The 27,792-nt window shown below is 42.7% G+C and overlaps 1 protein-coding gene across 1 annotated transcript in view; it reads right to left on the reverse strand.

Moving 5' to 3' along the window:
• Positions 1–8,818, reverse strand: part of WSCD1 (WSC domain containing 1) — a 60,676-nt gene extending 51,858 nt beyond the window's left edge. The window contains exon 1 of the mRNA XM_070742537.1: positions 8,128–8,818. Coding sequence (XP_070598638.1) covers positions 8,128–8,554 — 427 coding nt within the window. The 5' untranslated portion in view covers positions 8,555–8,818. The remainder of the gene's footprint in view (positions 1–8,127) is intronic.
• Positions 8,819–27,792: the final 18,974 nt, after the last annotated feature.

A 27,792-nucleotide genomic window follows, 5' to 3' on the forward strand; every position in this document is an offset into this window, starting at 1 on the left:
TGGCCCCCTCGGCCTTTTGTCACTGCCCCCCGCCCGATCCGTCCCCTCTGCTCCTCCGCCGGGCGCCAGGGATGCATGGCTGCTTCCTCTTCGCTGCAGAGCTGCACGGAGGCGAAGACACGGCGCATGGCCACGCTCCGCCTCCTGGTAGCCGGGCCGACTTTTGGAGCCGTTTTGTTTTCATGGTGCAAAGCCACATAGTCCCGGACTCTGAAATTGCTCTCTTCTCTGCTCAGCAAAGCCATCTGCCCAGGAAAGCGCCACACGTTGAAAAAGCGCAATGCTTTCCTGGGCAGCCGGCTTGCTGGCCAGAGAAGTGAGCGATCTGGGATTCGGGACTGTGTGGCTTTGCACCATGAAGACAAACGGCTCCGGAGCAGGTAAAAGTCGGCCGGGCAGAGGCGGCGTGTGGCTACTTCCTCTTCGCTGCAGAGCCCCCGGGCGGAGGCGAAGACACGGCGCCCGGCCACGCTCCGCCTCCCGGTATCCCGGCCGACTTTTGGAGCCGTTTTGTTTTTGGCCGGGCGGAGGTGGCGCGCGGAGGCGAAGACACGGTGCCCAGCTACGCTCCGCCTCCCGGTAGCCTGGCCAAAAACAAAACGGCTTCAAACATCGGCCGGGATACCGGGAGGCAGAGCGTGGCCGGGCACCGTGTCTTCGCCTCCGCGCGCCGCCTCCCCCGGCCGAAAACAAAACGGCTCCAAATGTCGGCCAGGATACCGGGAGGCGGAGCGTGGCCGGGCGCCGGGGATGCCTGAGAGAGCGAGGGGGTGCATGGCTGCTTCCTCTTCGCTGCAGAGCCGCCGGGCGGAGGTGAAGACAACGGTACCCTCCACTCTCTCTCCGGCTCTCTCTCTCTCTCTCTTTTTCTCTCTGTTGCTGGCGTGGTGAATGAGAGAGAAAGAGAGAGAGAGAAAAAGGATGGGAGAGAGAATGAGAGAGAAAGAGAGGGAAAGAAAGCAAGAAAGGGAGAAAGAGAAGGGGGAAGGAGGGAGAGGGAAAGACATAGAGGGAGGGAAGGAGGGAGAGAGAAAGAGCAAAAAAGAGAGGAAGGAAGAGAGAAAGGAAGAGGGATGGAGAGAGAGAGGGAAAGAAAGATGAAGAGAAAGAGAAAGGGGGAGGGAGAGATAGAAAGGAGGGAGAGGGGATAGTTAGATAGAGAGAGGGAAAAGGAAGGGCTTGGAGAAAGGCAGGGGGTGAGAAAGATAGAAAGGAAAGAGGGAGGGAGAGATAGAAAGGAAAGAGGGAGGGAGAGACAGAAAGGAAAGAGGGAGGGAGGAAAGAGGGAGGAAGACATAGAAAGGATAGAATTATGGATGCAAGAACTTGCTCATGTGTGATAGCACACGCCCACACTTTATTTATTTATTTATTTATTTATTTGTTTGTTTGTTTGTTTGTTTATTTATTTATTTATTATTCATTCATTCATTCATTCATTCATTCATTTATTTATTTATTTATTTATTTATTTATACTTATATGCCGCCCAGTGGCAAAGGGACTGCCGCTCAGACACTATACTTTTCCACTCACCCCCAAAAAAAATTAGAGGGAAGACTGCCCCCTGCTATTTAATATCTACATGAAACCGCTGGGCGAGATCATCCAAGGACATGGGGTGAGGTATCATCAATACGCCGATGATACCCAGCTTTACATCTCCACCCCATGCCCAGTCAACGAAGCAGTGGAAGTTATGTGCCGGTGCCTGGAGGCCTGGATGGGTGTCAACAAACTCAAACTCAATCCAGACAAGACGGAGTGGCTGTGGGTCTTGCCTCGCAAGGACAATTCGATCTGTCCATCCATTACCCTGGGGGGGGGAATTATTGACCCCCTCAGAGAGGGTCCGCAACTTGGGTGTCCTCCTCAATCCACAGCTCACATTAGAGAAAAGCCTTTCAGCTGTGGCGAGGGGGGCGTTTGCCCACGTTCGCCTGGTGCACCAGTTGCGGCCCTACTTGGACCGGGACTCATTGCTCACAGTCACTCATGCCCTCATCACCTCGAGGCTCGACTACTGTAACACTCTCTACATGGGGCTACCTTTGAAAAGTGTTCGGAAACTTCAGATCGTGCAGAATGCAGCTGTGAGAGCAATTATGGGCTTCTCTAAGTATGCCCATATCACTCCAACACTCTGCAGTCTGCATTGGTTGCCGATCAGTTTCCGGTCACAATTCAAAGTGTTGGTTATGACCTATAAAGCCCTTCATGGCACCGGACCAGAATATCTCCGGGACCGCCTCCTGCCGCACGAATCCCAGCGACCGGTTCGGTCCCACAGAGTTGGCCTTCTCAGGGTCCCGTCAACTAAACAATGTCAGTTGGCGGGCCCCAAGGGAAGAGCCTTCTCTGTGGCGGCCCCAACCCTCTGGAACCAGCTCCCCCCTGAGATTAGGATTGCCCCCACCCTCCTTGCCTTTCACAAACTCCTTAAAACCCACCTCTGCCGTCAGGCATGGGGGAACTGAAACATCTCCCCCTTGCCCATGTTGTTTTGGTGTTAGATTGATTGTATGCGTGTTTTAATATTCTGGGGTTGTTTTTATGAATTTTTAGCTTAAAATTGTAATTGGATTGGTGGGTAATGGATTTGTTATTATGTATTGTTTTTATCTTGTTGTGATTCGCCCCGAGTTTTCGGAGAGGGGCGGCATATAAATCCAATAAATCTAATCTAATCTAATCTTCTATCCCTTCCCTGATATTTACTACTACACGTTTTTATTCTCCTTAACTTTCAATTTGTATTGGACAAAATAAATAAATAAATAATTAAGATGACAGGTACTTCTTGACATATGACCAAAATTGATCCCCAAATTTCTGTTGCTAAGCAAGACAATTGTTAAGTGAGTTTTGCCCCATTTTAAGGCCTTTCTTGCCACATATAAAGTGAATCACTACAGTTGTCTTCTTAGTAACACGAATGCAGTATTGTAGGCTAATTCTGTCAACTGTTAGCAGTTTGATCCTGACCAGCTCAAAGTTGACTCAATCTGGCATCCCTCTCAGATTATTGGTGGCAATACGTTGATTCTGTAAATGGCTTAGACAACCATTCATTTAGTGACCATTGAAAGTTGCAACATCATTCAAAAAATAACTTGTAACCATTTTTACACATATTAATGTTGTAGCACCCTCATGGACATGTGATCAAACTTTCGACTGGCACTGTGAAGCGGTATACAAGTCAAAGTGTTATTGCTACCCTGTTCTCCCAAAAATAAGTCACCCCCAAAAGCAAGACATAGGAGAGATTTTGGAGAATTGCCTAATATAAGGCATCCCTCAAAAGTAAGATGTAGGAAATGTTTCGTTTCGCAGCATTCTCGAACAGAACATATTTATTTATTTATTAGATTTGTATGCCGCCCCTCTCCAAAGACTCGGGGCGGCTAACAACAATATAAAAAGACAATGTAAACAAATCTAATATTAAAAACAATCTAAAAAACCCCAATTTAAAGAACCACTCATGCATACAAGCATACCATGTCTAAATTCTATAAGCCTAGGGGGAAGGGAAATTTCAATTCCCCCATGCCTGATGACAGAGGTGGGTTTTAAGGAACTTGCGAAAGGCAAGGAGGGTGGGGGCAACTCTGATATCTGGGGGGAGCTGGTTCCAGAGGGTCGGGGCCGCCACAGAGAAGGCTCTTCTCCTGGATCCCGCCAAATGACATTGCTTAGTCGACGGGACCCAGAGAAGGCCAATTCTGTGGGACCTAACTGGTCGCTGGGATTCGTGCGGCAGAAGGTGGTCTCAGAGATATTCTGGTCCGATGCCATGAAGGGCTTTATAGGTCATAACCAACACTTTGAATTGTGACTGCTGTCCATAAATTGCATCCCAAAACGCTGCATCAATCAAATTTAAAACACATCCAACACGCATCCAACATGTGGCTGAGTGTTTGGATGTGTTTTTGCTGTAGCAGGATCACACTCTACTATATACCATAGTTTTAAATACGGTAGGGGGTCTGCTGCATCTTTGGGATCAAGAATTGACATGGCAATTCTTGGAACGGATCAGAAAGATGCATATGGTATAAAACATGCATCGGTGACACTGTTCCCTCTAAGCTGCATTTTTTCTTCATTGAAAAAAAATAAGACATCCCCTGAAAATAAGACGTGGCACATCTTTGGGAGCAAAAATTAATATAAGACGCTGTCTTATTTTCAGGGAAACACGGTATTGCATGACTCAAAGATACTGTGACAATCATAAATACTTGCCAGTCCGAATTTGGATCACATGATCATGTGGGTACTACAACAGTCATAAGTGTAAAATCAACAGTCATAAATCATATTTTTTTTAGTAATGTAACTTTAAACGGCCACTAAATGAGTGGTTGTAAATTAAGGACTGCCTGTAATATTACAAAAGGCTTTTATATTAAAGGTTTATTTATTTATTTTTATTTATTTATTAGATTTGTATGCCGCCCCTCTCCAAAGACTTGGGGCGGCTCACAACAATGATAAAAACAGTATTATAATGAAACAAATCTAATATTAAAAAGAAATATATAAAACCCTATCATATTAAAACCAGACAACACATACATACCAAACATAAAATATAAAGAGCCTGGGGGAAAGGTGTCTCAAACCCCCCTTTCCCTTGACCCCCAACAAATGGTACCCAAGGGAATCCTGCCTGCCTCTAACAACATAGAGGTGGCACATGGACATCGGTTTCAATAACCACCGCTACACTTGGCATTAGAATCTGTCTAATCCTGCCTTGAAGCTATCCAGGCTGACAGCTGTCATGATCTCTTCTGGAAGTGAATTCCATAAACCAATGACCCTCTGGGTGAAGATATATTTCCCTTTATTTGTCCTCACTTTCTTACCTATGAGCTTTAAGGAGGGCCCCCTCGTCCTAGTATTGTGTGATAGAGAAAATTTTTTTCTCTATCCACCTTTTCTATCCCATGCATGATTTTATACACTTCGATCAAGTCACCCCTTAAACGCCATCTTTCAAGGCTGAAGAGACCAAGGTGTTGCAACCTGGTTTCATAAGGGAGGTGCTCCATTTCCTTGATCATTCTTGTTTCCCTTGTTTGCACCTTTTCCAGTTCCATTATTTCCTTAAACTGCCAGGACAACCACAGAGGGAGAAGACACATCCATTAAACCGTGTGTGTGTGTGTGTGTCTGTGTGTGTGTGTGAATGAGACTGGTCCCTCCCCACCTCTCCCGAGGCATCATTTCTCACCCTGGGCAGTTCTACAATCTACGGTCTACAACTCACAACATGGTTGCTGGGGAATTCTGGCAGTTGAAGACTACACATGTCTTCAAGTTGACCCAGTCGAGAGATGCTGCCGTATGGTACAAAGGATAGGAAGGCAAAAGAGGGGCAAATTTGCAGGCCATCTCAATAAAATACAGTGATCCCTCGATTTTCGCGGGGGTTACGTTCCAAGACCTCCCGTGAAAATCGATTATCCATGGTATAGTGGTGCGGAAGTAAAAACACCATCTGCGCATGCGCTCCCTTTTTTCCATGGCCGCGCATGCGCAGATGGTGGAGGCGGGGAGCGACGAAAGTGCGGAAGCCGACAGATTGCTTTGAATGTCGGCTGCCCCCGACCCCCCAGCACCCGCTCGCCCGCCGTTCGCCGGCCGGCCGGCCGCTTGTTTGCTCGCCGCTCTCCCGTTCGCTCGCCCGGCCGCTTGCTCGCTCACTCGCTGCTCGCCCGTTCGCCTGCCCGCCTGCCCGGCCGACCGCTCGCTCGCTCGCCACTCTCCCGTTCGCTCGCTTGCCGCTCTCCCGTTCGCTCGCTCGCCGCTCTCCCGTTCGCTCGCCCGGCCGCTCGCTTGCTTGCTCGCTCGCCGCTCTCCCATTTGCTCAGCCGGCCGCTCGCTCGCTGCTCGCCCGTTTGCTCCCTCGCCCGCCTGCCCGGCCGGCCGCTCGCTCACCGCTCGCCCGCCGTTCTCCCGGCCGCTTGAGAGCAAGAAGGGGAGAAATAGAGATGAGAGAGGGAGGAAGAGAGTGTGAGAGAGGAAGAAGCAAGATAGAGAAAGAGAGAGAGAAAGAAAGATGAGAAAGGAAGGAAGAGAGTGAGTGAGAGAGAGGAAGAAAGAGAGAGAGAGAAGAGTGGAAGGAAGAGAGAGAGAAATGATAGAAAAAGGGGAGAAAAAAAGAGAAATGAGAAAATGATTGAAGCAGAGAATGACAGGAAAGAAAGAGAAAGAGACAGAGAAATGACTCTTGGTGATGACGTATGATGTCATCGGGTGGGAAAAACCGTGGTATAGCAAAAAAAACGTGGAGTATTTTTTAATTATTATTTTTTGAAAAACCGTGGTGTAGCGTTTCGCGAAAATCGAGACCGCGCAAATCAAGGGATCACTGTATAGGTCTAATCATCTTGTGGAATCAGTTTCCTGGCCTATCTACTTATAAGGTTAACCATAATTTAACCTAGCATATCTCATGCAGGTATGGTAAAGGCAAAACGACAGATGGTGAATTATGAACCACTCAGAGAAAATGTGAGTGTAAATTAATAAGTAGAAAAGTGGGGCATAATAATAATGATGGTGGTGATGATGATGATGATGATGATGATGATGATGATGATGATGATAGAAACATAGAAACATAGAAGTCTGACAGCAGAAAAAGACCTCCTGGTCCATCTAGTCTGCCCTTATACTATTTTCTGTATTTTATCTTAGGATGGATATGTGTTTATCCCAGGCATGTTTAAATTCAGTTACTGTGGATTTATCTACCACGTCTGCTGGAAGTTTGTTCCAAGGATCTACTACTCTTTCAGTAAAATAATATTTTCTCATGTTGCTTTTGATCTTTCCCCCAACTAACTTCAGATTGTGTCCCCTTGTTCTTGTGTTCACTTTCCTATTAAAAACACTTCCCTCCTGGACCTTATTTAACCCTTTAATATATTTAAATGTTTCGATCATGTCCCCCCTTTTCCTTCTGTCCTCCAGACTATACAGATTGAGTTCATTAAGTCTTTCTTGATATGTTTTATGCTTAAGACCTTCCACCATTCTTGTAGCCCGTCTTTGGACCCGTTCAATTTTGTCAATATCTTTTTGTAGGTGAGGTCTCCAGAACTGAACACAGTATTCCAAATGTAGTCTCACCAGCATTCTATATAGCGGGATCATAATCTCCCTCTTCCTGCTTGTTATACCTTAGCTATGCAGCCAAGCATCCTACTTGCTTTCCCTACCGCTTGACTGCACTGTTCACCCATTTTGAGACTGTCTGAAATCACTACCCCTAAATCCTTTTCTTCTGAAGTATTTGCTAACACAGAACTGCCAATACAATACTCAGATTGAGATGATGATGATGATGATGATAACAATAATAACAACAAACATAAGAACATAAGAAGAGCCATGCTGAATCAGGCCAAAGCCCATCGAGTCCAGCATTCTGTGTCCCACAGTGGCCTACCAATTGTACATGGGGATATTGAGCAGAAAGAGAAGGCAAGACCCTCCCTTTCCCTTGTCCCCCAACAAATGGTACCCAAGAGAATCCTGCCCGTTTCAACCAACATAGAGGCGAAATTCAGACGCCACAGGAGGTGGTGGGCTCACCTTCACTGGAGGTCTTCAAACAGAGACTGGACAGTCATCTTTCTGGGATGGTTTAGTTAATCCTGAATTGAGCAGGGGGTTGGAGGTCCCTTCCAACTCTATAATTCTACGATTCTATGATTCAATAACCACCATACACTTGGCAATAATAATAATAATAATAATAATAATAATAATAATAATAATAATTAATAATTAATAATCAATAATTAATAATTAATAATTAATAATTAATAATTAATAATTAATAATTAATAATTAATAATTAATAATTAATAATTAATAATTAATAATTAATAATTAATAATTAATAATTAATAATTAATAATTAATAATTAATAATTAATAATTAATAATTAATAATTAATAATTAATAATTAATAATTAATAATTAATAATTAATAATTAATAATTAATAATAATAGTATCATCATCCAGAGAAGATATTTCAAGGTATCTATGTCTCCTTTCTGAAATACTTCGGCAAAATCTATCACAAACAAGATTTACCTTTGTTTATGGTGGTGTGCTTCAATGTTTTTGCTCCAGAAGCCAGAACAGGTTCTTGGTCATTGACAAATCGGAGAAACCATCGCCTCCGTAACTGTCTCAACTCTGAATTTCTGGAGATCAACCACCGCGGTCCATCTTTCTGGTTCGGGTTGGATCCATACACCGTATGCATGTTCACCAGAAGCTTAGAAGTCAAGCGAGGCATCTGATGCAGCCTGCTTTCTGCATTTGCATTCACCGACAAAGTCTCAGCAACTGGTAGGCCTTGATTCCTGGAGAAACCTCTGGAGCCTTGCTGGAGAACCAAGCGAGATCTCTGTAGGAGGAGAAGGCTACCAGCCATCAGGTAAGCGGCTGTGAGGAAAAAGAGCAGAAACTGGGTCCTCCGAAGAAACTTTTGTGGTCTGAAAAAGGATTTGGCCATACCCTTCCTGGGAAACTAAGCCGTTCACACCTCTAGAACAGCTTTGAAGCCACGGCTTGGCTTGGCTTCTCGCTAGACCCTCCCCATGGGTTCGTCTGATCATCTTAGAACTTTTCCCGTCTCCAATACACTTCCTTCTGCCATCGCCGTTAGGTTGGTCGCCATAATTCTCTGCACTGAGGTGGTTTCAGAAGACCAGAACATCCACATCAACTGTTCACAAGCATCTTTCTTGGTTGTGGCCCATCACACAGTTCTTCAGATCTGCAAGAAGCAAGCACAATCTGTTCAGTTCCGGTTTATCAATTTGTTCCTCCTAATCCGTTCTATTCCTCTTTAGCTGAAACCTAATTATGATGTCGGCGTCATCATCACCACCATAATTTACCACAGTCTTGTTTCTATGACAGCCTGTTTAAACAATAATCCTTCAAAACTGCTGGATGAGACAACAGGGTGGGAGAGAAACAAGGCAGTGGCTGCCGCTCATTTTCCTTCTGTTTTCTATTATTTTCACCCTGAGAAAGTTTGGGATGGTGAAAAAAAAGTTCTTTCAGTAGAAAGCTCAGACTGCCTAAGGAGCTGCTGATACAGATCTAAAGAGGAATTGTTGAGTCTGTCCGAATTATTGAGTTGCACTTCTATAACTGTCTGGCTTGGCACAGCAACCAAACAGGACAGGTACAGACTCCAACAGATAGTTAAGACTGCAGAAAAAAAAAACAATTAATATTTATGTATTATTTATTTTATCAATTGGATTTGCATGCCGTCCCATTCTGAGGACCCAGGACGGCTCACAACATATCAGAAAACAGTATACAATCACTCATGCCCTCATCATCTCGAGGTTCGACTACTGTAATGCTCTCTACATGGGGCTACCTTTGAAAAGCGTTCGGAAACTTCAGATCGTGCAAAATGCAGCTGCGAGAGCAGTCATGAGCTTCCCCAGGTATGCCAATGTTACACCAACACTCCGCAGTCTGCATTGGTTGCCGATCAATTTCCGATCACAATTCCAAGTGTTGGTTATGACCTTTAAAGTCCTTCATGGCATCGGACCAGAATATCTCCGAGACCGCCTTCTGCCGCACGAATCCCAGCGACCGATTAGGTCCCACACAGTGGGCCTTCTCCGGGTCCCGTCAAATAAACAATGTCAGTTGGCGGGCCCCAAGGGAAGAGCCTTCTCTGTGGCGGCCCCAACTCTCTGGAACCAGCTCCCCCCAGAGATTAGAATAGCCCCTACCCTCCTTGCCTTTCGTAAACTCCTTAAAACCCACCTTTGTCATCAGGCATGGGGGAACTGATATATCTCCCCTGGGCCTATATAATTTACAATTTATGTATGGTATGCTTGTATGTATGTCTGCTTAATAATGGGTTTTTAAAAAATATTTTAAATTGTAAATTATTAGATTTGTCATAAACTGTTTTATTGTGCTGTGAGCCACCCCGAGTCTACGGAAAGGGGCGGCATACAAATCTAATTAATAATAATAATAATAATAATAATAATAATAATAATAATAATAATATATCTAAAATCCAATTAATTTAACTAACTACTTTTAAAAACCCTGGAACATTAAAAATCACTCATTTGCATTCGAACAACAAGCATACATCGCACTCGTTGGCCAGAGGGCTAGGGGCTGGTGGCCCCAAGCCTGGCAGCATAGATGGGTTTTCAGATTCTTACAGATGACAAGGAGGGTGGGGGCAGTATGAATTTCTCGGGGTAGCTGATTCCATAGGGCTGGGGCCTCCACAGAGAAGGCTCTTCCCCTAGGCCCCACCAAGAGACATTGTCTAGTTGATGGGACCTGGAGAAGGCCAACTCTGTGGGACCTAATCGGTAGCTGGGACTCATTTTGCAACCAGCCTGCCTTCCATTGAGGACCCGTATATTGCATGACTCAGAAAGAGGGCTGAGAAAATATCTGCAGACTACCACCCCTTATATCCTGGACATAAACTGATTCAACTCCTCCCCTCGGGACTCCATTTTAAGGCACTGTATACCAAAACAACAGAAGTTTTTTTTCCCCACGTGCCTTCACTCTGCTGAATACCTAATTACTATAGTATTGCATTATGTCTAAGGATATTTACACATGCAGTAGGACTATATTACTATTATCAATTTCCTCTTCCCTATAACCTTCTCCTATCAGTGTTGTGGTTAGCTCTGGCCCAGCTCTTGCCCCAAGGAATGTGCAGGTGGATGTGGGGGAGACATCCACATGCCGCAGGGCTGTTTTGCTCCTGATGGAATCTGCTGATGAAGCCTCCTCTGACCAAGGCAGCATGAGTGACAGGGAAGAGGGGAGTTTAGCAGACAGCCCAGGAGGAGATCAATCATCTGTATCATCTTTGGATTCTGAACAAGAATTAATGACACATCTACACATGCATAGAGTGATGCATAGGAGACAACAACTAAAGGATTATTACAAGAGAAAATGAGGCCACCTGTGGCTGGGTGGGGCTCCAGTAATTAGGGCTGCTGCTAGAAATAGCAGCGTGTGGGTTTGGCCATTGTGAAAGAGCATCTAATCGCAGTTCTTCAGGAATTGTGTGTTACTGTTTTCTGGACTTTGTTGATTTTTTTCATGCCTTTGAAACCAAAGCAGAGCAACATGTGTGTGTGTGTGTCTCTCACTTCGTTGGAAGAAGAAGGGGTGTGAAATTTCTCCCCAGCTGCTAGCTAAGTACTTAATGACTGCTTAAGGGAAATTGTACAGAATACCTGGTTGTTTTGGGATGAGTGCTCTTTGCAATACACAAAGAGTGCTTAGTTTATTTTGAATTTTGTGATAAAGAACATTGTTTTGAATTTTCAAACGTGTGTGTCTGCAATTTGTACCCTTGAATTTTTGGGAGGTTCCTACCAGAGAGCCCGGCAGAACAATCGGTATCTTATGATTATATTATTTTGATGTTTGTACGTACACTGAGAGTTTATGCACCAAAGATAAATTCCTTGTGTGTCCAATCACACCTGGCCAATAAAGAATTCCTCTTCCTCCTTTCTTCCCTCTTCTCCTCTCCCCACCCCTTCTCTACCCTCTTCCACTCCATTCCTCTGCACTCCACTCAGAATATTCTATTCTGTTCTGTGACGTTTTGATTTCAGTGTCTAAAATGGAATCATGGAGAAATGGATTTAGTTTTATACCCTGTGATGGACTGCCAAAATTTTTACTGCCACACTGTGGGCATGGCTTATTTTGTGGGTGTGGCTTGATGGTCACGTGACTGGATGGGAGTGACCAGGTGGGAGTGGCTTGACAATCATGTGACTGGGGGAGGCTTAAAGGTCATGTGACTGCGTGGGAGTGGCTTACCAACCAAGATAAGTTTTCAAATAGGTGCTTGGGTTCTTTTTCAGTTGATTAAGTCACATTATTTGAATAGCCACAAAAAGGACACAAACTATTATTCAATAAATAGTACATAAACTTATCACTCCCACTGTGTCATCCCGCCCGTGGGGGCAGCAACCCAACACTGTTTATAGCCCATTTTAAAACTGACTACATAAACCTATTTTCAACCAAAATATCCTTGGATTTTGGATGGGTCAGCCAAGGAAAAGTTAAAATTTTAATTTAAATTAAAGCCTAATTAAACCTTGGCAAAATTAATTGAATAGAGTTGAAAGGATCATTCCCCCTGTATTTAACAATTATCCCCTTCTGGAACATTAAAATTACATCATTGCCAGTTGTTTCAGGAGCTCTGAACTAAAACCAAGCCTTAGATGGGGCTGTTGACTGTGGGTTCTTTTAAAGCAAAGCAGTTAATTTGCATTCCCGGGATTCATAAATTATAATATAGGTATCCATATTTCACATTCCTCCATATTTTCCATTTCCCTTTTTTAATAGAAGAATATGTGCATAAGCATCTATATTTTAGGCCAATATTGATTAAAAAAGAGTACTTTAGGGGAAATGCAAATTTTAGAGAGTAAATCTATGTTTAGAGAGTAAATGCAGATGTTCATACTATCTTTGAAAACTCTATGAGAAAGAGTTTTATGTTTGACCTGATGTAATACTGACACAAACTGGAAATAGATTGATTTATCTGTCCCTAAAGTAGTAAATATGCCCTTGTGCCAAGCCTAGTTAATGATAATTGAATCCATATAGTTTTCTTGGAAATAACATAGGTTTGCCATTGCCTTTCTCTAGGCTGTTTTTCAAATTCTCGGATTAACCTATAGGTTTTTTTGGATGGGCACTCAGCCATTTACAAACTAAGTCCAACTCGATATAGCTTCCTAAATCAACAAAATAAGTACCCATAATCCCTACCAAGACACTTTTTAAAATACAGTGGTACCTCTACCTACAAACGCCTCTACTTACGAACTTTTCTAGATAAGAACTGGGTGTTCAAGAATTTATTTTTTTGCCTCTTCTCAGGAACCATTTTCCACTTACAAACCCGAGCCTCTGAAACTATAACCGGAAAAGGCAGGGAGAAGCCTCTGATGGGCCTCTCTAGGAATCTCCTGGGAGGAAACAGGGCTGGAGAAAGCAGGGAGAAGCCTCCACGGGGCCTCTCTAGGAATGTCCTGGGAGGAAACAGGGCCTCCACCCTCCCTGTGGTTTCCCCAATTGCACACATTATTTGCTTTTACATTGATTCCTATGGGAAAAATTGCTTCTTCTTACAAACTTTTCTACTTAAGAACTTGGTCACGGAACGAATTAAGTTCGTACGTCCCTCCCCAATGGGATTTTTCCCATGGTCTTGTTTTTCAAGGAATAGTTTCTGAATGTTTATATCAGCTACAATGATCAAATAAACTACCCAAAATCGATGTCTATGCCTTCTTAGAAACATAGAAACATAGAAGACTGACGGCAGAAAAATACCTCATGGTCCATCTAGTCTGCCCTTATACTATTTCCTGTATTTTTTCTTAGGATGGATCTATGTTTATCCCAGGCATGTTTAAATTCAGTTACTGTGGATTTATCTACCACGTCTGCTGGAAGTTTGTTCCAAGGATCTACTACTCTTTCAGTAAAATAATATTTTCTCATGTTGCTTTTGATCTTTCCCCCAACTAACTTCAGATTGTGTCCCCTTGTTCTTGGGTTCACTTTCCTATTAAAAACACTTCCCTCCTGGACCTTATTTAACCCTTTAACACATTTAAATGTTTTGATCATGTCCCCCCTTTTCCTTCTGTCCTACAGTCATGCAGATTATGGTTGTCCCAAAAGTGCTTTTTCAGGAGATAACTGGATGTTCTGTTTTTTCTTTGAAGATGTTTCACATCTCATCCAAGAAGCTTCTTCAGAAGAATTTCAGAAGAATTTTTCTTGGAAGACGTTTTTACTTCTCATCCATGCTTCTTCAGAAGAAGCTTCCCAGATGAGAAGTAAAACTTCTTCCAGGAAAAATCAGAAAGTCCAGTTACCTCTTTTAAAAAGCACCTTTGGGATATCCAAAATCAAACAAAAGGTTGAGTGGCTTGTGTTTAAAATAGAAAGACCCGTCCAGAGATATTCCACACAATACATGTATTCCTTTATTTACAACCACAATTGGGATCAGAACTTCTGTCGTTAAGCAAGGTGATTGTGAAGTGAGTCATGTCTGATTTAATGACCTTTTTGCCATAGTTGTTAAGTGAATCAGCATGGCTGTTAAGTGACAATCCCTCCCCACTCTTGGAGGAAGGATATTGCAAAATCTCCATTCCCACCCCATTCTGGGGCCCGCCAGAGGTGGTATTTGCTGGATCTCCAAACTACTCAAAATCTCTGCTTCCAGTTGTCCAGAACCTGCTGGATTTTATCCTTGCTTCTTGTCCTGCCCTCCCTCTTTTTTTATTATTAACATTTATTAACATTATTTATTTTACCATTGTTGCTGATACAGGTCCACAAAGGAATTACTGAGTCTGTCATTTGCACCTCTATAATTCTCTGGTATTGGAAACGGTTGGCATAGAAGTCAGATGGATGGATGGATGGATGGATGGATGGATGGATGGATGGATGGATGAAATGCTGTACAGAGTGCTGGTGAGACCACATTTGGAATACTGTGTTCAGTTCTGGAGACCTCACCTACAAAAAGATATTGACAAAATTGAACGGGTCCAAATTGAACAGGTCTACAAGAATGGTGGAAGGTCTTAAGCATAAAAGAAAAGACTTAATGAACTCAATCTGTAAAATATGGAGGACAGAAGGGAAAGGGGGAACATGATCAAAACCTTTAAATAGGTTAAAGGGTTAAATAAGGTTCAGGAGGGAAGTGTTTTTAATAGGAAAGTGAACACAAGAAGAAGGGGGCACAATCTGAAGTTAGTTGGGGGAAAGATCAGAAGCAATGTGAGAAATTATTATTTTACTGAAAGAGTATTAGATGCTTCAGACAAACTTCCAGCAGACGTGGTTGGTAAATCCACAGTAACTGAATTTAAACATACCTGGGATAAACATATATCCATCCTAAGATAAAATATTAGATAGATAGATAGATAGATAGATAGATAGATAGATAGATAGATAGATAGATAGATAAACAGACAGACAGACAGACAGACAGACAGACAGACAGACAGACAGACAGACAGACAGACAGACAGATCTTACAGCAGCCAAACAGGAAAAACACAGATACTGTGGTTAGTACTGCAAATAAATAAATAAAATAAATTGTGACCCAGCATGCCTTCCATTGAGGTCCTGAAAGAGGGCTGTGAAATTTTCTACAGACCCTCCACCCCTCTTTGTCATAAATTCTTTCAACCTCTTCCCTCAAGACGACCCTACAGGGCATTGCACTTGAAAACAACTAGACACAAGGACAATTTTACCCTCGTGCCATCACTCTGCTAAACAACTAATTCCCACAACACTGTCGGGAATGGGCGGCATACAAATTTAATTAATAAATAATAAATAAATTACTTAATAAATTATGTCCTGGGATGTCAAACAATCTAGTAGTGCTGTATTATTATTATTATTATCCTTATCATCTTTTTCTATTACCTATTTCCTTAGCTTCTTATGATTATAACTTTGCTTGTGTATCACATGATTTATATTAATTGTTTTTATTTAGTATCCTAATATGATTTATGTTGATTGCTTATGTAGTATCCTATGACTATCACTGAGTGTTGTATCTTATGATTTATGAATGTTGTATTTATGATTATGGTCGCGATTTATCACTTGTTGCTTGTATGTACACTGAGAGATTATGCACCGGAGACAAATTCCTTGTGTGTCCAATCACATTTGGCCAATAAAAAAAATTATATTCTGTTCTATTTATCTCCATTTTAACTTTTTGCCTGACATCTTTAAGGAGGAAAGAAAGCTCTCAGTGTGGAAATGTTCCCTGTCTTCTTTATACCCAACTAAACAAGGAACAAGTTTCATTTGCCTTCCCCAGAGTTGCTTTCACGGAAAAGATGCTCCTTGGGAACCCAAGACAACTCCTGGCCAGAAACTGACTTCCACTTGCAAGAAAAGAAACATAGAAACATAGAAGATTGACGGCAGAAAAAGACCTCATGGGCCATCTAGTCTGCCCTTATACTATTTCCTGTATTTTATCTTTGGATGGATATGTGTTTATCCCAGGCAGGTTTAAATTCAATTACTGTGGATTTACCAACCACGTAAGATCAAAAGCAACATGAGAAAATATTATTTTACTGAAAGAGTAGTAGATCCTTGGAACAAACTTCCAGCAGACGTGGTTGGTAAATCCACAGTAACTGAATTTAAACATGCCTGGGATAAACATATAACCATCCCAAGATAAAATACAGGAAATAGTATAAGGGCAGACTAGATGGACCATGAGGTCTTTTTCTGCTGTCAATCTTCTATGTTTCTATGTTTCTACGTCTGCTGGAAGTTTGTCCCAAGCATCTACTACTCTTTCAGTAAAATAATGTTTTCTCACGTTGCTTCTGATCTTTCCCCCAACTAACCTCAGATTGTGCCCCCTTGTTCTTGTGTTCACTTTCCTATTAAAAGCACTTCCCTCCTGAACCTTATTTAACCCTTTAACATACGTAAATATTTCGATCATGTCCCCCCTTTCCCTTCTGCTTAAGATCTTCCACCATTCTTGTAGCCCATCTTTGGACCTGTTCAGTTTTATCAATATCTTTTTGTAGGTGAGGTCTCCAGAACTGGACACAGTATTCCAAATGTGGTCTCACCAGCGCTCTATACAGCGGGATCACAGTCTCCCTCTTCCTGCTTGTTATACCTCTAGCTATGCAGCCAAGCATCCTACTTGCTTTCCCTACCGCCTGACTGCACTGTTCACCCATTTTGAGATTTTCAGAAATCACTACTCCTAAATCCTTCTCTTCTGAAAAGGTTAAAGGTTACCCAAAATTTTTATTTTCATTCTAGGACAAGCCTCCTCCTGTTCAGAATCTTGAAACAGAATACCCAGTGACAGCCTTCAAACCTTCTGAGATTTCTTAGAAGTCCAGAGAAGGAAGGAAGTTTTCTAATTATATGCATGGATGCTCCAATTCTTCACCCTTTTAATTACATATATACAAGGGTTATCCAGAAAGTAAGGTTACAAAGCACGTAGCTCTTGCAGGGAATTATGACAGAGCCAGGGTGGCGCAGCAGGTAGAGTGCAGTACTGCAGGCCACTGAAGCTGACTGTAGATCTGTAGGTCAGCGATTCAAATCTCATCACCGGCTGAAGGTTGACTCAGCCTTCCATCCTTCTGAGGTGGGTAAAATGAGGACCCGGATTGTGGGGGCAATAGGCTGGCTCTGTTAAAAAGTGCTATTGCTAACATGTTTTAAGCCGCCCTGAGTCTAAGGAGAAGGGCAGCATAAAAATTGAATGAATGCATGAAATAATAGATAGATAGATAGATAGATAGATAGATAGATAGATAGATAGATAGATAGATAGATAGATAGATAAATAAATAAATGCTTTGGGGGGGGAGTTGGAATAACTATCATGTAGCGGGAAGCCAGCAGACGAGCAGTGCCAGTGGTCATTATATCATTGACTGGTGTTGTGGTGAAGGTTAGAGATGGAGTTCACACACACACACACACACACACACACACACACACAAGGGGGGATGAGACAGGGATAGAAAAAGAGGAGAAGATAGTAATAATAGTAATAGATTTTGGTTTTGTTTTATTATTAATTTCTTTTAATAAAAAAGAAGGGATTTTTTTTTCTTGTTTGTTTGTTTATTTATTTACTTATTTATTTATTTATTTACTTATTTATTTATTTAGTTACTTATTTACTTACTTACTTACTTACTTACTTACTTACTTACTTACTTACTTACTTACTTACTTACTTACTTACTTATACTTCTATGCCGCCCAGACCCAAAGGGACTGCCACTCAGACACTATACTTTTCCGCCCACACAGAAAAAAAATTAGAAGGAACATTGCTCACAGTTGCTGCTTTGAGTGAGTTTTCACCAAGTTTATATGTATATCTTTGGTTTTTCTTACCTAGTGTAGGGTTTTACTTTTCTCTGCACTGAATTTCATTTTGTTTGATTGGATTCAATGTTCAAGTCTGTCAAGATCCATCTAGAATAGACCCTGAGCCTGTCCTCTGGGGTATTAGCTACTCCTGCCAGCTTGGTATCATCTGCAAATTGGGTTAGTTCCCCTTCTATTCCCTCGTCTAGGTTGTTTATGAAGATATTAGGAAGAATTAGGGATGACACAACAGTGTTCCAAAATTTGAGGTGCTGGCAAAAGGAAGAGAGGGGGTGGGATCAACCTATTTTCCAAAGCACCAGAGGACAAGACAAGGAACAATGAATAAAAAATAATCAAGGAGAGAAGCATCTCAGAACTAAAGAGAAAATTCCTAACAGCAAGAACAATCAACCAGAATTTGTGGGTGCTCCAACACTGGGAGGCTTTTAAGAAGAGACTGAACAGCCACTTGTCTGAAATGGTACAAGGTTTCCTGTTTGAGCAGCAGGTTGGACTAGAAGACCTCCAAGGCCCCTTCCAACTATTATTCTGTTCTGTTTTTTTTTTCAAACTTGGTGACTGAAAGAGGTATGGACTCCCAAACTAAAGATGATGTTAAGAATGACAACTTAGTAGTAAAGTTAATCCTTTGTAGTGATTCTGAGCAGATAGCTTGTCAGATGCCATTTAACGTCCTTCATTTGAAATGTAGGTCAGATAGCTCTGCAAACAGATAAAGGGTTTAGAACAAATTTATGGAGTCTGCCTCCTTAGTAAGCAGAGAAGCACCTCACATTTCTCCCCTTATCATTTACAAACATATTTCCTCTCTGTGTATCCTACTTGCATAATAAGGGGTCTGATTATTTTGAATATACTGTATATATATGTGTATGTACATTTACTTGTACGCCTACGTGTATGTGTACATGTATATGTACATGTACATGTGTACATATGTATACATGTACACATACACACCATAGTTGCAGGGGTGGGCAGCAGGCAGGACAGGGTGGAACGCAGTCCCACCAGCGAAAATGAAGATGAGTGCGCACCTCCAGCTGATCGGCAGCTGTCACTTCCTGGATTACCAGTCTTCGCTTGTCTCTCCTTTTTTTCCCTGCTGCTGTGACTGCGCTCCTTGCTTTTTTCCTCTTTCCTCCTTCCTGGCCTCGGACGAGCTTCCCTCTCTCCTGCCCGGCTCCCCTCCAGCCTCACGCGGCCACCTCCTGCCTGATATGCAAGCCAAAGGCATGAGTGGAAGCGGCACTGACAGCATTTATGCTTCTGGCAGTACCTGTTCACCTAGCTACCCAGCCTGAGGTGGGGGGGGGGCGACCCAGGAAGGAGAGAGCAGGAAACGGGAAGCAAATTGTCACTTCAGCGAGCGACACTGGTAAGTCGAGGACTTAACAGTTCATTTGAACGATGATTCATGCCACTCCCACCTGGTCACATGGCCGGCAAGCCACTCCTACCCAGTCACGTGACTATTAAGCCAAACCCACAAAATAAGCCACACCCACAGTGTGGCAATAAAAATTGTGGCTGCCTAGTTGCATAGTTGGCTGGAGAATTCTGTGAGTTGAAGTCCACAAGTCTTAAAGTTGCTAAGTTTGGGGACCTCTGACTGAACTATACTGCCATTGGTATGAACTAAGCGAAGTTCATAAAATTATCTGCTACAATGTCTTATCTGTCAATGGCTACTTCAACTTCAACCACAGTAATACCTGAATGTGTTGAGAGTAAGTTTGAGAGAATGGGAATGATTGTCTCTGTTTGGGGGGGGATTGGGCTTTTTTTAGATTTTAAATTTAATTAATTGGATTTAAGATGTTATATATATTATTCTGTTATATGTTGTAAGCTGCCCCGAGTCCCCGGAAAGGGGCGATATAAAAGTCCAATAAATAAATCAGCGCACAATAGATACAAACCTAAAGTGAACCTCTCCAAACTTGATTGCAGAAAATACAAGTTCAGCAACAGATTGGTTAATACCTGGAATACACTACCTGACTCTGTGGTTTTATCCCCAACCCCCAAAATTGTAATCTTAGACTATCTACTGTTGACCTCACCCCATTCCTAAGAGGTCTGTAACCAATGCGCCTACCGTCCCTATCCTAGTGTTCCCTTTTATTTTTATTCATTTCATGTATTTGAATTATGTACTGTATTTTTTGGAGTATAAGATGCACTGGAGTGTAAGATGCACCTAAATTTTAGAGGTGTAAAACAAGGGAAAAAAGCATTCTCAACCAAATGTGTACTAGTATATTATTTAATAAAATACCAGTGTAGCAGAATACCTTTTACAACCATGTACACTTTTTACAAACTTCAAACTTGACAGCTTTAAGGCTAATGGACTTCAACTCCCAGGATTCCTCCTCCAGTCATGCTAGATGGGGTAATTAGAAGGGAAAGATGGGCCATTTTTCACCCATTCTTTCATAAAAATTGAATACATGTAGAATACATGTTCTTGAATAGGAACAGGAAGCTCAAATACAAAGCACAAGAGGCGGTATGCCTCTCCGCCCTCGTCACTCTCAAATCCATGTAGTCAGCTATCTAGAATCCAGAGATGGGCCATGCCCCGGAACGCTGGGAGCACAGCTCCATTGCCGCCGTGCATGCATGCACCATGCATATGCAAACATCGCGATTCCGGTAAAAATTACCAGGGTTTTTTGCACGTGGCTTGCTTTCTGCTTTCCTATGGCACAGGCATCTTTCAGCCCTGCGATAGCGCCCCAAGTGAATCATGGCCTTTGGGAGCAGGCTGCATGTCTGGAACTCAGGCCCTGCACCATGGCTCATCTTCTTGGCAGGAGAGCACTTGCTACGAGCCAAGGCAAGGGCCAGTGGTTGTGCGGCAGTGCAGTGGAGCGGGTAGGCTGCTCATGGCAGAGCCACCATGAGCAGAGTAGGCGAGCGGATGGAGCTGCTGCTCATGATGGAGCCTCCACGAACAGCAAGGAGAAGGGGACAAGTGAATGGGAGCATGGATGGAGCTGTCGCTCGTGGCAGATCAGGCAGGCCGCTTGTGATGGGGCCACCATGAGTGGAGTGGAGCAAGTGGCTCAGCAGGGCAACCAGCGGCTGGCCCCTTATTTTTCAGTTTCTGGAAACCCTTGAAATTTCAGTCAAATCATGCGCTGGGCACATGCGCATGCCGGGTGCGTGCTTGCTCCTGCATTCCCGGCTTGTTCCGGTAGTGCTGGGAATGGTGGCCCACCATTGCCAGAATTATATGTGTCTACGGAGAGGGGCGGCATGCAAATCTAATAAATATAAATATAAACAGACCTGAATATTTCTTCCAACACTGGGCTACATTATCAATTTTTTATTTATTATTTAGACTTGTATGCCGCCCCTCTCCGCGAACTCGGGGCGGCTCACAACAAAAAATATAAACAATCGTACAAATCCAAATAAATTCAATAAATTTAAGTATTTAAAATAGTTTTAAAAAGAACCCCACTATATTAACAAGCACACACACAAACATACCATACATAAATTGTACATGGCCGGGGGAGGTGTTTCAGTTCCCCCATGCCTGACGACAAAGGTGGGTTTTAAGAGCTTTACGGAAGGCAGGGAGAGTAGGGGCAGTTCTAATCTCCGGGGGGAGTTGGTTGCAGAGGGCCGGGGCCGCCACAGATAAGGCTCTTCCCCTGGGGCCCGCCAACCGACATTGTTTAGTTGATGGGACCCGGAGAAGGCCCACTCTGTGGGACCTAATCGGTCGCTGGGATTCGTGCGGCAGAAGGCGGTCTCGGAGATATTCTGGTCCGATGCCATGAAGGGCTTTAAAGGTCATAACCAACACTTTGAATTGTGACCGGAAACCGATCGGCAGCCAATGCAGACTGCGGAGTGATGGTGAAATATGGGCATACCTAGGTAGGCCCATGACTGCTCTCGCAGCTGCATTCTGCACGATCTGAAGTTTCCGAACACTTTTCAAAGGTAGCCCCATGTAGAGAGCGTTACAGTAGTCGAATCTCGAGGTGATGAGGGCATGAGTGACTGTGAGCAATGAATCCCGGTCCAGATAGGGCCGCAACTGGTGCACCAGGCGAACCTGGGCAAACGCCCCCCTCGCCACAGCTGAGAGATGGTTTTCTAATGTGAGCTGTGGATCGAGGAGGACGCCCAATGCTGGTGAGTGTAGTGTTTGCTTCCCGTTTATATGCAGGAATTTGCAAGCAGTGAAGCAGACAGATAAGCAGAAACCAATGGCCTAATCAAGGAATCGCCAAGGAGAAAACCACGCTACCACCAACATCAGCAGCAGGGTAAACTATTGTATATTACCTGAGAGCAAACACCAAACTCATTAGCACTGATGATGTTACTTACTCAGGTAACTAAATGACTGCATGTGAACAACCAAGCTCAGAAAACACCAAGGGGAGGAAAATGTTCATAGGCAATGGGGATTTTAGTTTTGCATTTTATTTCTTCAAACAAAAAAAAAAGATCCCTCAATCTTTTCCCCTTCTTTAAGAAAAGGAAAAGGCAGGGAGAAGCCGCCGTGGGGCCTCTCTAGGAATCTTCTGAAAGGAAACATGTCCAGAAATGGTGGGGAGAAGCCTCCATGGGACCTCTCTAGGAATCTCCTGGGAGGAAACAGGGCCTCCATCCTCCCTGTGGTTTCCCCCAATCGCACACATTATGCATGGTATGTTTGGTTTTACAAATAAGGATTTTTAACTGTTTTAGTATTGGATTTACATGCTGTTTGTTACTACTGTTGTTAGCCGCCCCGAGTCTACGGAGAGGGGCGGCATACAAATCCAATAAATAATAATAATAATAATAATAATAATAATAATAATAATAATAATAATAATAATAATAATAGCTTTTACATTGATTCCTATTGGAAAAATTGCTTCTTCTTAAAAACTTTTCTACTTAAGAACCTGGTCACAGAATGAATTAAGTTTGTAAGTATCTTCAGTGCTGAATAACACCAAATATGTTATTTAGTTGGGTAACAAAACCTGTTCCTTGTCAACCAGGAATGGAAACAAATATTGGCCATTATTTTTATCATTTTGATGACGTTTAAAATATATACATTTTTGCATCACATTCTAGAATTATCACATTGAGGACAGACAACATTTTGATAATGCAGTATGTTTCTACAAAATGGGATTGACAAAAGGTTTCTCCTATATACTGTGGAGTTTCTGCCTCTGATTCTTCCAACAGAAATTGCAATGACTTATTTTATTTAGTTTTTAGCACCAGTGATGTATCACCCAAACTTGTTTTAATGACTGGTCAATAAAAGCACTGGGAAATGGCTGTCAAGGGAGGTCACTAGGGGCACAAGGGATCGATTTGTTGTTCCTTGTATTAAATGTCTAGATCACTGTTTCACAACCTCAGCAACTTTAAGATGGGTGGACTTCAGCTCCCAACATGCTGGCTACAGAATTCTGGGACTTAATAGTCCGCATGTGTTAAAGTTGCTGAGATTGGGAAACACTAAACCAGATAAAAGTCTGTAGAGATTCTCAGTCATCCAGTTCATGGGTGAACCCCAAAGGTACTTTTTCAGGAGGCAACTGGACTTTGTTGAAAAAGAAAACAAGAAACAAAAAACAAAAAAGGCCAATCACACTTGGCCAATAAAGAATTCTGTTTTGTTTTGTTTTGTTTTGTTTTGCTTTGCTTTGCTTTGCTTTGCTTTGCTTTGCTTTGCTTTGCTTTGCTTTGCTTTGCTTTGCTTTGCTTTGCTTTGCTTTGCTTTGCTTTGCTTTGCTTTGCTTTGCTTTGCTTTGCTTTGCTTTGCTTTGCTTTGCTTTGCTTTGCTTTGCTTTGTTTCGGTCTGGTCTAGTCTAGTCTAGTCTAGTCTAGTCTAGTCTAGTCTAGTCTAGTCTAGTCCAGTCTTTTCAGGAGGCAACTGGACTTTGTTGAAAAAGAAAACAAGAAACAAAAAATCCAGTTGCCTCCTGAAAAGACTGGACTAGACTAGAACAGAACAGAACAGAACAGAACAAAACAAAACAGAATTCTTTATTGGCCAAGTGTGATTGGACACACAAGGAATTTTCTTTGGTGCATATGTTCTCAGTATACATAAACAAAAAATAAAGAATCATAAGAATCATAAGACACAATACATAGTGAAAGTCATAGGATACCAATCAGCAATCAAATCATATTATGAAACAATAGAAACAATAAAAAAAGTTTTAAAGATACAAGCAACATGGATATAGCCATAAATGGGAAGGGATAGGTACTAGTAACGATGAGAAGAATAATGGTAACACAGCCTTAGTTGATCATTTGCTACTATGCTGTCTCTGTTAAAAAGTGCTATTGCTAACAAGTTGTAAGCTTCCCTGAGTCTAAGGAGAAGGGTGGCATTAAAAATAAATAGATAGATAGATAGATAGATAGATAGATAGATAGATAGATAGATAGATAGATAGATGGGTGGGTGGGTGGGTGGGTGGGTGGGTGGGTGGGTGGGTGGGTGGGTGGGCGGATGGATACATACATACATACATACATACATACATACATACATACATACATACATACCGGTACATTGTTCTGCCTGGCCAATGTGCCCCCCAAAACAAGGCAATTATACAAAGACACACACAGGCTTGGAAAAAAGGGGGGGAAAGTTTCTTTATGTACAAATGGCTGCAAGCCTCAGCGACTGCAAGTGCAATGCTAGTTTGTTAGTCAAAAAGGTCAGAGTTAATCACTTAAGCCAGCACAAAAGTCTTTCTGGCTTACGTCAGCCAATTACTCACTTCTTGAGTGTCAGAATGTTCAAAGATGTCCAAAGGCAAAATGAAAACATGACGCATCGTCTCTCTCCAAAACTGAACGATAAATTCCCACGTCTACTGCAAACCCTCCCCTTTTTAACTCTGAGGCAGCATCTTTGATTCCTGACAGCTGTGACTTACAATCTGTTTCTGAGTCTGCGCAGCTGCTCCTGGTGTCCCAGCATTCTCCTGGCCCAGACATTTAGAATAGGATCATTCATCATTTCCTCCCTGTCTGACTCAGATGAGATTCTGGCTGGAGATCTGACCAGCTCTACTGCCCTCTCTGCTTCTCCAGCCTCTTCCTCATCCCTTTCTCCTTTTGGTTCACTGTCTGACTCCTCATCAAGCCAGACAGGTCTTCTGTGATCTGACGGCCCCAGCTCCTCTGAGTAAAAATCAGTGGCCAGAGGAGCTGGCCTGGAGCCAACCACAACATAAATAAATCTGACAGTGTTGCGGGAATTTATGTATGTATGTGTGTGTGTGTGTGTGTGTGTGTGTATTCATTCATTCATTCATTCATTCATTCATTTATTTGTATGCCGCCCCTCTCCGTAGACTCGGGGCGGCTAACAACAGTAATAAAAACAGCATGTAACAATCCAATATTAAAACAGTTAAAAACCCTTATTATAAAACCAAACATACATACAGACATACCATCCATAAAATTGTAAAAGCCTAGGGGGAAAGGGTATCTCAATTCCCTCATGCCTGGTGGCAGAGGTGGTTTTAAGAAGCTAATGAAAGGCAAGGAGGGTGGGGGCAATTCTAATCTCTGGGGGGAGTTGGTTCAAGAGGGCCGGGGCCACCACAGAGAAGGCTCTTCCTCTGGGTCCCGCCAAGCAACATGGTTTAGTTGATGGGACCCAGAGAAGACCCACTCTGTGGGACCTAACTGGTTGCTGGGATTCGTGCAGCAGAAGGCGGTCCCTGAGATAATCTGGTCCGGTGCCATGAAGGGCTTTATATGTCATAACCAACACTTTGAATTTTGACCGGAAACTGATTGGCAACCAATGCAGACTGCGGAGTGTTGGTGTGACATGAGCATATTTGGGAAAGCCCATGATTGCTCTTGCAGCTGCATTTTGCACAATCAGAGGTTTCCGAACACTTTTCAAAGGTAGCCCCATGTAGAGAGTGTTACAGTAGTCGAGCCTCGAGGTGATGAGGGCATGAGTGACTGTGAGCAGTGACTCCCAGTCCAAATAGGGCTGCAACTGGTGCACCAGGCGAACCTGGGCAAATGCCCCCCTTGCCACAGCTGAAAGATATTTCTCTAATGTAAGCTGTGGATCGAGGAGGACGCCCAAGTTTACTTGTTTAACAGAATGATAGCATTTGGGGAAAACCTCTTCCTTATGTCATATGTTGTTTAGAAGTAATTTGGGATGAACACCCATGGAATGGTGTGGGAGTATGAACAGATTTCCAGAGAAAAAGATTTGCAGACTACAAGAACCAGGAGCACTACTCAGGTGACCCTGAGTAAACAGATAATCCTCCAAGTGCTCCAAGGACTCTCTAAAAGGATGCAAATGACCAGCTGTCTGCAAGGAGCCGAAATCCTTCCATTCCCCACTATCCTGTTAGAGTTGAAGAAGCTTCTTGGATGAGAAGTAAAATGTCTTCAAAATAAAAAAAAAACAAGAAAGCACAGTTGCCTCCTGAAAATGCACCTTTGGGACAACCTTGACTTGGATGATTGAGAATCTCTACAGACTTTAACTTTAAATTAGAGAAACAGGCAACTTTTCCATATATTTTGGACTATCATTCCCATCGTACCGGACATTCTCTTAACCAAACTAAATCAGCTAGTGGTACCTGAACACACTTGTAAGTGGATCACAAGCTTCCTAACAGACAGGAAGCAGCAGGTGAAGCTAGGAAAAATCACATCAGATATAAGTACAATTAGCACAGGTACCCCCCAAGGCTGTGTACTCTCACCAATTCTCTTCTCTCTATACACTAATGACTGCATCTCATATGATCCATCTGTTAAACTACTGAAGTTTGCAGATGATACAACAGTGATCGGACTCATTCGAGACAATGATGAATCCGCATACAGATGGGAAGTTGAACAACTATCCTTGTGGTGTGACCAGAACAATCTAGAACTGAACACACTCAAAACCGTAGAAATGGTGGTAGACTTTAAGAGAAACCCTTCCACCCGTCCACCTCTCACAATACTAGACAACACAGTATCAACAGTAAAGACCTTCAAATTTCTAAGTTCTATCATATCTCAAGACCTAAAATGGTCACCTAACATCAAAAACATCATCAAAAAAGCACAACAAAGAATATTCTTTCTGCACCAGCTCAGGAAGCTCAAACTGCCCAAGGAGCTGCTGATTCAGTTCTACAGAGGAATCATTGAGTCTGTCATCTGCACCTCTATAACTGTCTGGTTTGGTGCTGCAACCCAACAGGACCGACACAGTCTTCAGAGGATAATCAGAATTGCAGAAAAAACAATTGCTGCCAATCTGCCTTCCATTGAAGACCTGTATACTGCACGAGTCAAAAAGAGGGCGGGTAAAATATTTACTGACCCCTCACATCCTGGACACAAATTCCTACCCTCAAAACGTCGCTACAGAGCACTGCACACCAAGACAACTAGACACAAGAACAGTTTTTTTCCCGAACACCATCACTCTACTAAACAAATAATTCCCTCAACACTGTCAGACTTTCTACTAAATCTGCACTTCTATTCTATTAGTTTTTCTCATCATTCCTTTCACCCATTTCCTCCCATGTTGACTGTATGACTGTAACTTGTTCCTTATATCCTAAGATTTTTATTAATATTGCTTCTTCACTGCTTATTTGACCCCTATGACAATCATTAAGTGTTGTACCACATGATTCTTAACAAATGTATATT

This window comes from Erythrolamprus reginae, chromosome 1 (genome assembly GCF_031021105.1).
Source record: "Erythrolamprus reginae isolate rEryReg1 chromosome 1, rEryReg1.hap1, whole genome shotgun sequence".
Lineage (NCBI taxonomy): Eukaryota > Metazoa > Chordata > Lepidosauria > Squamata > Dipsadidae > Erythrolamprus > Erythrolamprus reginae.